We start from the raw sequence: 13,713 nt of genomic DNA, 5'->3' as shown, positions 1-13,713 counted from the left end.
AAGCTCATGCTCCAAAACATCTGTTAGTCTATAAGGTGCCACAGGATTCTTTGCTGCTTTTACAGATCCAGACTAACACGGCTACCCCTCTGATATTTGATTAACCTGGAGCAACTGCCATTTGGTTACCATGGTACCAGGGATTTGTTTAGCCTGCGGCTAACATATCTGTTTCTCACTACTTTACTGTAGCCATCTGGCCTTGCCCCATCACAAAGGTAAACTACAAATTTAAATATTGCCTTCAGGATTAAATGGATGTGTGTTCATTTACCAGAAATAAATCAAAACACAGGAAAGAAAGAAAGAAAGAAAGAAAGAAAGAAAGAAAGAAAGAAAGAAAGAAAGAACTACTTTATCACAGCTCCCAGTCAGAAAATAGGTCCAGTAAAGTGAGAAGTTACTTAAAATTCTATTCACTACACAAAATATTGTTCTGATCTCCAAAGGGCCAGCCACATTCCCAGATCAATACTGGTTTGGCTCTTACCCAAAATACAACGCTGGACAATGCTGATGTGAACTTTCTGTCACCCAGATACACAGCACAGGTTTGAGATAGCAATGTATCACACATATTTACAACTCATGATATAAAGATGATACATAAACAAGATTATCGTATTTATCAAATGATAACTTTTCCACTGATAGCTTACATGGCGTGTTTGGTATGTTTCATTGCAATTTTGTATCCATACAATTACGAATGATCACCCACATTCCATATATCGTCACTCCTATTAGCATGAACATTCCCTCTTCACCACCCTCAAGAGTTCATGGGCAGGTTCTTTGGAGCAGATTTTTATTCTACCAACCTGATTTCCTTACTGGCCACTCTTTAACTAAGCCAGAGCCTCCCCACATGAAATATCCCAGTGATTGGGTCACACAGGGTTTGTAATTATGTCAGAACTGTCACACAAACCTTACAGAAACTACATAGTTCAGGGCAAACCTGGGAATCATTATTACTATTATTATTATTTATTTTGGTAGTTCTGGGAACTCCAGTCCTGGCCCAGAACCCTGCTGTGCTAGGCACGGTACAAACACAGAGTGAAAATACAGAACCAATCCCAGAGATCTCACTGTGTAAGAAGATGAAATTGAAAGAAACCTCAGCTGGAATGTAGGGGACCGGCATTTGTTCCAGCTCTGCCACTGGCCTGCTGGGTGACCTTGGCCAAGTCACTTTCCCACTCTGTGGCTCAGTTTCACCATTTGTAAAAACTGGATGACTGCTATTGATCTCCTTGGTAAAGATCTTTGAGATCTACTGATTACAAATACAAGAGAAGAGATAGATATCATTATTACAATACACACACTCTTCTATAATATACTACACCTAATGGATTTTAAACCATTTGGCAATCTAGAACCATGATGAAAGTTACAGCAAACAAACAATCTGGAACCTGTTGGATTCTTTGTAGTTTGAAAACACTCTAGGACCCAGTGATGCCCTAGATACAGTTAGGGACCTAGACTCAATAGACGTTGAGTTTGAACACTTTGAAAGACTTACAATAAATGAGATTCCAGAGCCAGCTAGAGATGTAGAATCCAAGAGAGTGAATTAGGTTAGAACACACTGAGAGACCAAAAACCAACAAGATTCTGGAGCTGGCTATCATCCTGGTGCCACTGATGACCCATTGAGTTTCAAAAAATTGAGAGACCTAGAACGTGCAGGATTCTGGAGACAGCAGGGAATCTAGAATCCAGGAACACTGAGAGGTTAATAAACATTGAGATACCTGGAACCCATTAGGCTTCAGAACCAGCAGGAATCTAAGAACAAAGGGGATGCCAAGTTTTAAACTCTCCCTAAGTTTGGGCACCTTCAGACCATCTCCTGTTTTGTGTTCTCGACTTCTGACCCATGTCTTCCACTAGAAGTAAGGGCACCACTGCTGAGATCGTCAACAAAAGCCATTTTGACCAAAGTGAGAAGAGACGTCCGGAAAACCTGCCAGAAATTCTCCCCTACAAAGAGGTATAGAATGGGGGTGAAGGAGGCATTGAAGCAGGATGTGAAGGTGTAAATGACCAAGAGGGCACCCGTCACTGACTCTGGCATCTCCTTCTTGTAGAAGTTCAAGCTGTGGTAGAGGTGGTAGGGCAGCCAGCCCAGGAAGAAGGAAATCACTGCAGCCACCATGACTTTGAAGGGCTTTCCAGCCCATGCCAGCTTCTTCTCCTTCATCTTCAGCCCCACGCGGGCATAGCATCCCATGATGATGCAGAAGGGTATCAGGAAACCCAGCAGGAACCGGACCACGAAGATGGCCAGGTGCACCCTTCTGCTCAGGTCCTGCGTCTTGGCTCCATTCCAGTCTCCTGAGATGTTGTAATTATTGATGCAGGCAATCCTGTCCCCATCCACCACCCGGGTCTCCCGAAAAGCCAGGTAGGGAGTGCTGAGACTTAAGGAAGCCACCCACACACCCACAACCAGCTTCCTAGCCTGTGGCACGGTACGGTGATTCCGGGACCAAATGGGATGGTGAGTGAGGATGTAGCGGTCCAGACTGATAAGGGTGAGAAGGAAAACAGAGGAGAACATGCCTATGGAAATAAAGGCATTGAGAAGCTTGCACGTGGCCATACCAAAGATCCAATGGAAATCCAGGAGGATGTAGATGGCAAAGAAGGGGATCAGCAGGGTGAAGAGGAGGTAGCAGGAAACCAGGTGGAGGAACCAGAGTGTGGTCACCGTCCTTCTCATCTTCAGCCCCAGCACCCACAGGTACATCCCGTTCCCCACCACACCCACTAGGAAGGTGATGAAGAGCAACACAGCAGAGGCCAGGTGAGGGATCTTCATGGTCTCTGGGGTCTTGCTGGAATTTGTCACTGTGGTTGATGGGAGTGTCATCATATCTTGTTCCATGGTACCCTGGGAAGAGACAGGAGAGGGGTTGGAAGGGACAACAGTGGAGGTGAAAAAGGAGAGTGGAAAAGGAGAGGGGAGAAATACCAGAGTGCGTTAGGAAGGTAACTTTTGAGACGACCTTGCTGGATAATGCTATTATAATACTCTTCTATAATATACTAAACCTAATGGATTCTGGTACTCCAGAATATTGAGGCTGGATATTCTCAGAAACTGGGCTATAGCTGGTGGAACTCACTGCTACAGGATACAGCTGTGAGCAGTAGGGGAGAACAAGGGGGTAGCAGACATGGGAGGAGTGAGGAAGGGGACACTCTAGTATATCAAATATACAGCTATGCAAAGAATACCATGTAGCTGTGATCTGGATGGCTCAGGGGAGCAAAGAATGGGCCATGGGGCCTTTCCCTTCCAGGGTGGCCAGCTCCAATCTATCCCCAGGGAAGGGGATCAGGCCTACTCAGTTAGGTGACGATCAGTGCTATTGACTTGTAGCATACTGGTGCCAGTGGAACTCACTGCTACAAGGAAGACAAAACTTCTCCTCCCCCACCTCATCTCTTGTGCTTATCTGCCAATCACAGGCATTGCTGCTACACTCTGAATTGTGAGAGCATGCAGGGTCCTTCTCACCTACATTGTAACACAGGAAGCCTCAATCCACCAAGCTGCTTCTCCAACGCCAGCACCGCTGCCAGCTCTGCACTAGGGACCCCTGCCTCTGTCCGGGATTTCCCCCCTCAGAGCCTTATTAGCTCTGTAGAAAGGCCTAATGGTTAGAGAATGGTGGAGGGTCTGGGAGGCAAGACTCTTGGGCACTGGGAGGGAGGTGGGATCCTGTTTCTTAGATTCTTCAAATGGGGAACACCTCATCTGATTAACACGAAACAAGAGCGAAAAATTCACCCACATTACAGCTCTCACCTTCTGCCTCTGTGTATTGAGTGCCCCCAGTTCACAGGCTAACACCACTGATATCCAGTGGCAGGTAGTCCCACTGGTTTGCCTTTACAATAGCAAATTTCTGTAGTTTCTAGGTGGCCTTACAAGGAAATTCCCCTTCCGACCTAACGAGGGGGCCTCTGATCACCTTGACTCACCTGGTCAGCAAGTGGTAGAAACGTACCCAGTGCAGAGACTTGGATGATGTGTGTTTGCCCAGCAAAGTGTCTGTTTGTCTGTCCCCGCCTCGGTACTGTCCTGTGTGTTGAGTTCACTCCCCTTAACTCTGTGTCTACTACATTCTCCGCCCCCAGTTGCTCTCTAAATAGAAAAGCTGCAAACCATAAATGGAAATGAGCATTCAGATACTGTCTTAGCAGAGCCACCACCTAAGAAACAGATATTCCTTTAAAACTAGCTCCCACTATGCTGCCGAGTCAGGGCTAGAACCCAGTAGTCATGTCCCTAAACCCCAGTGTGCTGTGCGCTGTATAAAGAGAGAGCTTATTGACTAAGGAGTCAGGGTCGATAGAGACCTGGACCAGGTCTCAGGAGGCCTTGATACTATTCCTGGCTCTGCCACTGGCAGACTGAGTGCCCTGGGCCAAGTCACTTCCTCAATCTGTGCCTCAGTTTCCCTCTTTGTAAAATCCAGGAGACTGCTACCGACCTCCTTGGCAAAGTTCTTTGAGATGTACTGAGATAACTGGATCTGTGGACATGGGGAAAGCGGTGGACGTGATATATCTTGACTTTAGCAAAGCCTTTGATACAGTCTCCCACAGTATTCTTGCCAGCAGGTTAAAGAAGTATGGGCTGGGTGAATGGACTATAAGGTGGATAGAAAGCTGGCTAGGATGTCGGGCTCAAGGGAGTGATCAATGGCTCGATGTCTAGTTGGCATCCGGTACCAAGTGGAGTGCCCCAAGGGAAGGTTTTGTTTAACATCTTCATTAATGATCTGGATGGTGGGATCGATTGCACTCTCAGCAAGTTCGCAGATGACGCTAAGCTGGCGGGAGAGGTAGATACACTGGAGGGTAGGGATAGGGCCCAGAGAGACCTAGACACATTGGAGGATTGGGCCAAAAGAAATCTGATGAGGTTGAACAAGGACAAGTGCAGAGTTCAGTCTCTGAGCCTGCAGGAGCAGCAGTTTGGGTGTAGGAGGGGGCTCAGGGCTGAGGCAAGTGGTTGGGGTGCGGGGCAGTGCTTACCTGGGGGGATGGGCTCCCCGGCTCCCACCAGCATGTTCCTGCAGCTCCTAGGCTGAGGGAGCAGAGGGCTCAGCGTGCTGCCCGCATCTGCAGGCGCTGCTCCCGCAGCTCCCATTGGCTGTGGTTCCCAGCCAATGGGAGCTGTGGAGTCAGCGCTTGTAGTGGGAGCAGCATGCGGAGCCCCCCTGGACACCCCTCTCACTAGGAGCTGCACACATGCCGGTCAGAGCAGGGACCCTGCCAACCTCATCCCCCAACACTCATGGCAGTCCTGGGCTGTGCGCCACCGCCCCCACCCACCCAACATCAGTGGTGGTACTGGGCCACTCCTTGAGCACCCGTGGCACCCCCAGACAGCCGCCCAGAGCACCCCAGCCCCACGTTTTAGTTAGAGGTATATAGTAAAAATCATGGACAGGTCACAGGCCCAGAATTTTTGTTTATTTCCCGGGACCTGTCCATAACATTTACTAAAAATACCCATGACTAAAATGTAAAATGAGTAACGAGGGCAAGCGGATCCTTTCTAGCCAGGAGTTAAAACTCAGCACAAGATCCTTGGAAAGAAGTTAGACCCACTTGTTCAGAGTAGGAACCAACCCCTAGGCATAAGGGGCTAGCAGTGAATTTCCCCCACAGGGAGATTATTCCACCCTTATCCACTAGGATGTGTCTTGTGCCTTCCTTGGAAGCAGCTGGGCTTTGCTAGAGACAGGACGCCGGGGTAGATGGGCCTGTTGAGCAGTTTCTCTATCCTTGGACATTTAAGCTTTAGCCACTAGACCCCATCTCCTGAGGTAAAAATAGAACCCAGCTCCCCTGATTCCCAGCCCCTACTGCTCTAACCCCTAGATCCCCACCCCCCCGAAGGCAGGAGTAGAACCCAGGTGTCCTGAGTCCCAGCCCTTAAAAAGGCCTGAGGCTGTCAGGTGGAAAGCCCCTTCCAGGCACAGAAGCTTGGCACTTTCTCCTGCTGGGTTAGGCATGTGCATTTGTGAAACCACTTCAGCTTTTGAGGTTTTCTGCATCAGCCAGACGGCAGTTCCCCTTCCCATTGCCTGCCCCCAGCCTGCCGAGCCTCACGTGTGCCGGTGATGCTCAGTTCTGTGCCGGGGATCTGGCTGGCCAGATGTCAAACGCATTTATCCCCAGCAAGAAGGGAACGCAGTGGAGAGGGCTCTGATGTGAAGGCAAAGTTGCTCTGAATTCTCAGCCTCCTGCCACTGCTGATTCATAAATCCATCCATCTGGAACCCAGACGGGCCCCTGGATCATTCCAGTCTCATCTCTGGCACAGCCCAGGCGAGGGGCTCTCAACTAGTCCCCCTGTACTGAGCCCAATCCCTCATGTTTGCCAAGAGCATTTCTGGAAAAGCCACCAGGTGTTTGTCCGGCTGTTCTTAAAACCCTCCAGTGATGGGGATCCCAAGACCACCCCTGGAAGCCAATTCCAGAGCATCGCCCCCTTGAGAGTTAGAAAGTGTTTCCTAATCTCTGACCTAAAATGTACAAACTTTTATATGTTGGGGGTAAAAGTGATGAGATTGCAGTTTAAAAAGAATCTTTGAACTTCTTTTTTTTTTTTAACCAAAAAAACAGCCTGATAACTGGATTTTTTAAAACTGAAAAATCAGTGTTTTTTCCCCCAAAAAAAGTTTTCAAAAATCGAAGCTTGGGCTAAAAGCTGTTTTCTGAAAACTCAAGACTTTTACGAAACCTCCAAATGATTTTCATCAAAACTGACAGTGTTTAATCAACCCCCCAATGCAGTTATTGAAACTTGATTGGGTTTTTTTCCCTTACCAAAAATCTGTTTTCAAAACCCGAGAATTTGGGCTTAAAACAGTTTATAAAAACTGAACATTTGACTCAAGCCCCATGTTTTTTCTCATCAAAACTGTCATTTTTATCTATCTCCCTAAACATTTACTGAAACTTCCAAATCTTTTACCCCTGTCAGGTTCCCAAACCTGAAAAAACAAACAAACACAGTTTCCACTTTTTCCATTAACAACAAAAAAATTGTATCAAAGTTTTGAAAAGGAACCAGACCTGGTTTGAAATTCACAGTGATAAATCACTGATGTGTCCAACTGGTTCCATCCATTTCCTATAATTCCAGGGTCCTTCTCTCACTTAGGAAGGAAAGGGTCATACAAGGGTGCTGATGAGGATATTGCAAAAATCCTGGGCACAAAATGCTCAAATCAAGAGGTGACCTGTAGCTCTGTCTTGTAGCAGTGAGTTCCACTGGCCATATCCCAGATGATCATAGAATACCCAGCCTGGATAGGAGGACCAGAGGGTGCCAGAGAGGTCCTCTCCAAAGGAACATTCCTAACCCTCTGGTATTTCTCCCTTCTTTGTCTTCCATTCTCTCTTTTGCTCTCTTCTATCTCTCCCCAGGGCACCATGGACCAAGGCAACACAACCATCCAAACAGCCGCTGGGGAGAATTCCAGCCAGACCCCAGCTGCTGTGAGCTCTTCTCACCTCACCGCAGCTGTGTTGCTCTTCTCCACTTTCCTGGTGGGTGTGGTGGGGAACGGGCTGTACCTCTGTGTGTTGGGCTGAAGATGCAGCAGACGGTGACCATGCTGTGGTTCCTCTCCCTGGTCTTTTCCTGCCTCATCTTCATCCTGCCGACCCCCTTCTTTACTGTCTACATTCTCCTGGGTTTCCACTGGGTCTTCAGCATGGCCATGTGCAGACTCCTCTATACATGCCTCTCTCTGAACATGTTCATCTCCATCTTACTTCTTGCACTCATCAGCCTGGATTAAACACCCTTATTCACAATCCCATCTGGTTTCGAAATCACCGTACCCTGTTCTGGACTGGAAAACTGGCCGTGGGTGCTTGGCTGGCCTCCTTCGCTCTCAGTGCTCCCTACCTGGCTTTCCAGGAGACCCACATGGTGGAAGGGGGCAGGATCACCTGCATCAATAATTACAACATCTCTGGAGGCTGGAACTGAGCTGAGACATAGGACCTGGGCAGACAGTCCCCCTGGCTGTCTTCATGGTCTGGTTACTGCTGGCTTCCTGCTGCCTTTCTGCACCATCACGGGATGCCATGGCCATGTGGGGCTGAAGATGAAGGAGAAGACGCAGGCATACGCTGGGAAGCCCCTGAAAGTAATGGTGGCCATAGTGGTTTCCTTCTTCCTCGGCTGGCTGCCCTACTATCTCTACCATGGCTTGAAGCTCTACAGAAAGGAGGTGCCAGAGCCAGTGACAGGCACCCTTTTGGTCATTTATACCTTCACGTCATGCGACAATTCCTCCTTCTCCCCCATCCTCTATCTCTTCATGGCGGAGAAGTTCTGACAGGTCTTCAGGGTGTTTCTTCTCACTCTGGTCAAAGTGGCTTTTGTTGACGATCTTGGCAGCAGTGCCCTGAGTCTAACGGAAGGCAGGCATCAGAAGTCGAGAACACAAAACAGGAGATGGCCTGAAGGTGCCCAAACTTAGGGAAAGTTGAAAACTTGGCATCCCCTTTGTTCCTAGATCCCATATGGTTCTAAATCCTGATGGGTTCCAGGTATGTCAATGTTTATAAACCGTGCAGTGTTCCTGGATTCTAGATTCCCTGCTGGCTCCAGAATCCCATGTGTTCTAGGTATCTCAATTTTTTTCAATCTCAGTGGGTCATCAAAGAACTGGATCAGTAGTCAGCTCCAGAATCTTGTTTGTTTTAGATCATGCAATGTGTTCTCACCTAATTGAATCTCTTGGATTCTGCATCACTAGATGGCTCTGGAATATTGTTTCTTGTAAGTCTCTCAGTGTGTTCAAATTCAGAGTCAATGGGTTCTAGATTCCCAACTAGATCTAGGACATCACAGGATTCTAGAGTCTTTTCAAACTACATAGAATTCAACAGGTTCCAGATAGTTTGCTAAAACTTTCATTGTGGCTCTAGATTTCCAGATGGTTTTTAATCTCTTAGGTGGTGTAGAATATCATAGAAGAGTCTGAGTACTATAGGAGAGATAACTAGCTCTTCTCTAGTGCTAGGCATAAGTAGATCTCAAAGAACTTTAGAAAGGAGGTCAGTAGCAGTCTTCCAGTTTTTACAAATGAGTAAACAGAGGGGAAGTGATTTGGCCAAAGTCACCCAGTAGAACTTTCAGTCCGTCCTGGGGCAGAACTGGGAACAAACTCAGGTTTCATGCATCCCTGCCCAGGTCTCGATCCATTGCATCCCCTTAGATTGTGAGATCTCTGGGACACGGACTCTCTCTTTCCTCTGTTTCTACAGCATCAAGCACAGCAAGGTCCTGGGCCAGGACTAGGGCTCCCAGAACTACTTCAAATAATAAATAATAATCATTCCTGGGTGTTACTTGAACTACTTAGATTCCATAAAGTTTGTGTGATGGCTCTGAAATACTTTACAATTACCGAATGACCCGGTCACTGGGATATTTAGTTTTCAAACCCCTTGCATGTTTCAAAAGCCAATAAGATCCTATGAGTTCTAGATATTTGGATAGTTCTTGAACCTTTGGGTTCTAGGTCTGTCATGATTTTAAATCCCAATAGGTGCTATGTGGTCCAGAACATTCTAGTTTCCAACCTCATATATGATGTCCAAGCTGACATAGGACGAGTTTGGGTTTTAAAAAACTTGTCAGACCTATATTTCAAGAGGTTCAAGAACTACTCAAATATCTAGAACTGATGGGGTATTATTGGGTTTATATGTGTATATACCTATTTCAATCAATATCTATCTATACAAAGAAAGAAAGAAAGTAGTATAGATTTATAGATTCATAGAATCTAGGACTGGAAGGGACCTCGAGAGGTCATCGAGTCCAGTCCAATGCCCTCATGGCAGGACCAAATACTGTCTAGACCATCCCTGATAGACATTTATCTAACCTACTCAAATATCTCCAGAGATGGAGATTCCACAACCTCCCTAGGCAATTTATTCCAGTGTCCAACCACCCCGACAGTTAGGAACTTTTTTTCACTAAATGTCCAACCTAAACTCCCCTCTTCTGCATTTAAGCATTGCTTCTTTTTATCATTCGAGGCTAAAGGTGAACAATTTTCTCCTCCCTCCTGATGACACCTTTTAGATACCTTGAATACTGCTTCATGTCACCGCTCTCAGTCTTCGCTTTCCAACTAATAAACCATTCTTTCACCTTCCTTCATAGCCTATGTCACTAGACCACTTTAATCATCTTGTTGCCTTCTCTGGATCCTCTCCAATTTCTTTCCACACTCTTGAAATGCGTGCCCAGAACTGGAACAATCAGTGCCAGTTGAGGCCTAACCAGCTGCAGTACAGCGGAAGAATGACTTTCGGTTTGTTACAGCACCCTTCAATGCATCAGATCACCTTTTTTGCACAGTACACACTGTTCACTGCAATTATACTTGGTCCCTATGACCCCTAGATCTTTTCGCATACTCCTTCTCAGACAGCTCTCCTCAGTCTGTGTGTGAACTGGATTTTCCTTCTAAAGTGGAGCCTTTGCCATTTGTCTTCTATTGACTTCATCTGGTTACCTCATGATATATTTCTTTTCTCCAATTTGTCCCAGACATTTTATTGACCCTGTCCTCCAAAGATTGCATCCTCCATTTTGGTATCACCGCACAACTTAATAACGTATTTCTATGCCAACAGTCTACGTCATTGATAAATATTTGAAGAGACCGGTCCAAAGCATACCCCCTGCGGAACCCCACTTGTTTATACTTTTCTAGCCGGTCTTGGGAGCAGTAAAACACTCTCTGAGGTACGGTATCCACATTAGGCCGCACCTTATATAGTGTCCCATCTAAATTGTATTTGCCTTGTTTACAGCATAAGAATTCAATGTGAGCCTATATCAAATGCCTTACTAAATCTAGGTAAGCACATCACACTTCTCCCTATCCACAGGCTTTTATCCTATAAAGGACGCTATCACGATTCGTTTGACACGATTTGTTCTTTACAAATCCATGCTGGCTGTTCCCTATCACCTTACCTTCCAGTGTTTGAGATGATTCCTTAATTACTTGCTCCATTATCTTCCTGCGCACAGAAGTTAAAGCTAACTGGTCTGTAGTTTCTGGTTGTTTTTATTCCTTTTTTTTTGATGGAGCACTATATTTTGCCCTCGATTCCTTCTCTCCTGTATCAAGAAGAGCATAACGGTTACCTATTATCACGGCAGAAGGGTTCGCAGCAGGGGTGGAGCACTGCCAGCTGCCAGAAGTAACCAGCTGCCAGTGTCCACCCTGAGCCATCTCCTCCTCCACCAGTCCTGTGAACTGGGACAGCTACCTCAGCTGTCTCCACATGACACTGTCCAGGAATTGCTCGTGGATACGGATGCTCCTCAACCTAGCCACCTCCTCCTGTAGCTCTCCCACCTGCTGCCTGAGAGATTCCACCAGTAGGCACCTTTCACATTGGATGCCCCCCCGAGCCTGGATATCAGTAAGTGGAAATTGCAAGTTACAGTCTTTGCAAAACCACACCAGAATGTGGGTAGAAGCATCCATGCACTGGTGCTCTGTCTGGCTACAGGCGCAGGTGGAGGAGACAGAAGCAGTGCTGGCACAGGTGTTGCGGGTCTTCCTAACCATTGTAAGCCTCCCTCTGTCAAACTCTCCTGTCTGCAGCTCCCTGTCCGCTCTGCTCTGCTTTAAAGAGAGAGATTTTGGATGTAGTTTGGTTTATAGGTTTTCAAGGGTCATGGATAGGACCAACAAGGGACCCCCTTCCTACTCCCCTTCCAAACTCCCTTGCGCAACTCGCTGTTAGCAGCCTTCTGTTCGCAAAGCTCCCCTGGTTGCTTGTGCGCGGCTTTATAAAGCCCTGGCCTGAGTGAATGTCCCGCCCACTGGTTAAAGCTCAGCCAGTTACCAGAGGCTTCTAACTTTCAAACCTTCCGTTGTCGCTCAGCCTCCAACTGCCAGCTACAGCACACGGTCCTTCAGACAACCAAAACAAACAAACAGACTGACAAACACAAGCTCAGCACACAGCAAGTAACCCCCAAACACAAACAAACACACACACTGCAGACAGTCACTTACCCCACAGATGCTGTATTTGCTCCTCCTTCACCTGGAGAACTCCCCTGCGAAACTCCCTGTTAGCAGCCCACTGTTCGCAAAGCCAGTTCTTGATATTTGGCTAGTTCTGAAACCTCTTGAGTTCTAGGTGTGATGGAGGGGACATAGAGTGTGGCACAGCCGGGGCGCAGTGTCACTGAAGGAGGACGCCATGGTCCTGTGAGTGACGTAGTTCCAGGAACAGAGATGACAGCAGGCAAGACACTACCAGAAGAGGGCACAGTGCTAATTCCCTGGACAGCCAGCAGGAGGCACCGCAGTGGTGAGTCGTGCCCCTTCACAGTGTTCATCTGGGAAACGCTCCCAAAATAGAAGCATAACAAATAATCACCAATTATTTTGGAATATTAAGGCAGTAGGGCATGGAGTGAACTGGGCAGATCCTCAGCCAGTGTAGCTCTGTTGACTTTGCTTCAGAGTTCTCTGGTTCTTCTCCTGCCTCTGGGAGACCCCTGAGGTCTAGCATATTAGCAGGGGTCTAGGAGCAAGGACTCCTCAGTTCAATCCCCAGCTCTGGGAGGGCAGTGGTCTCTAGCAATTAAAGCAAAGTTAGTAACACCAAAACATTTGGTGAATTAGTATCAAATTTGCCAAATTGTTTCGCTCATTCACCAAAAATCTGACATTTTCAAATGAAATATTTTGATTTTCTTTTTCAAAATGGCTTTGTCTTGAAGTGTACTTCAATTTTATTTAAAATGTGTAAAATCTAAGCTCACAACAAAAAAACCATTTTGTGAAGACTGAAACAACCCCCCCCTCCTTTTCATTTGCTAAAAAAATTGCTAAAAAAAAATCTTTTGGGGTCATCTCCAAATAAGAGCCCCCGCCACTTCACCCCCATTTTTTGGAAGAACCAGAGACACGAAGAATCAGTTATTGGCACAGGACTTACATGCCATCTGTGGTCCCAGTTCAACCCCGTTGTAGCTGAAGACACCAGGTCAAAGGTGATAATAGGGATCTGAACACAAACATCTCCCTTTCTAGATCAAAAGAGCAGTGACTCTAGGCCCCCTTGTGTCAGCTCAGCATGGCTGTTACTCACCCTCAGTTTCTGGTGGAAGCTGTACCTCGTAGAGGTGTGAATTGCTATTAAACGCAGGTGTGAACAGCTTGAGGAGCAGACTCACTTTTACAGTACAGCCACAAGCGGTGGGAGGGGGAGTCTGGATCACGGGAACCAAATGACCCCAAATTTGCATTACAACCCCCTCTTCCCCCACCTCCGTTTTTCAAGGCAGTTGCCCCATGCATGAGGGTTTCAGTGCAATTTGTGAATATTAACAGCAGCCCATCATCAGGGGGCTGCATCTTGTGGAGTCCCCAATCAAACGACCACGCTTTGCTCCAGCAGAGCCCCTGCAGCTTGGTGCCACTTTCCAAGTGGAAGCAGAGTCTGGATGACCTCTCCCCTGACATCTAGTGGTGAGCTGTGGAAAAAGACTTCAGAAGCTGATCTCGTTTGCATGGACACACCCACCCTGCCTGGGGGCTAAGCATGATGGGATTGCTTGCCCCAATGATCACTTGTGGCTGGTGATGGATCCCTAGTCTC

At 47.1% G+C, this 13,713-nt stretch overlaps 2 protein-coding genes and 1 pseudogene across 2 annotated transcripts in view; 1 reads left to right on the top strand and 2 right to left on the bottom strand.

Annotated features, from left to right (window-relative positions):
• LOC116838277 (putative G-protein coupled receptor 33) overlaps nucleotides 1-13,713 on the bottom strand; it is a 63,752-nt gene that overhangs the window by 46,675 nt on the left and 3,364 nt on the right. The window lies entirely within an intron of this gene.
• LOC116838278 (putative G-protein coupled receptor 33) lies at nucleotides 1,853-2,917 on the bottom strand. Its single transcript, XM_032803328.2, has one exon. The coding sequence runs from the start codon at nucleotides 2,900-2,902 to the stop codon at nucleotides 1,853-1,855; it is 1,050 nt and encodes a 349-aa protein (XP_032659219.1). The 5' UTR covers nucleotides 2,903-2,917.
• LOC116838247 (putative G-protein coupled receptor 33) lies at nucleotides 7,477-8,521 on the top strand (annotated as a pseudogene).

This window comes from Chelonoidis abingdonii, chromosome 11 (genome assembly GCF_003597395.2).
Source record: "Chelonoidis abingdonii isolate Lonesome George chromosome 11, CheloAbing_2.0, whole genome shotgun sequence".
Lineage (NCBI taxonomy): Eukaryota > Metazoa > Chordata > Testudines > Testudinidae > Chelonoidis > Chelonoidis abingdonii.
The sequence above is the reverse complement of the archived record's forward strand: the minus strand, read 5'-3'. Positions and strand labels throughout refer to the sequence as shown.

What these genes read in the sequence shown, in the direction of transcription:
- LOC116838278 (XM_032803328.2), bottom strand. Translation starts at nt 2,902, where the DNA reads ATGGAACAAGATATGATGACACTCCCATCAACCACAGTGACAAATTCC.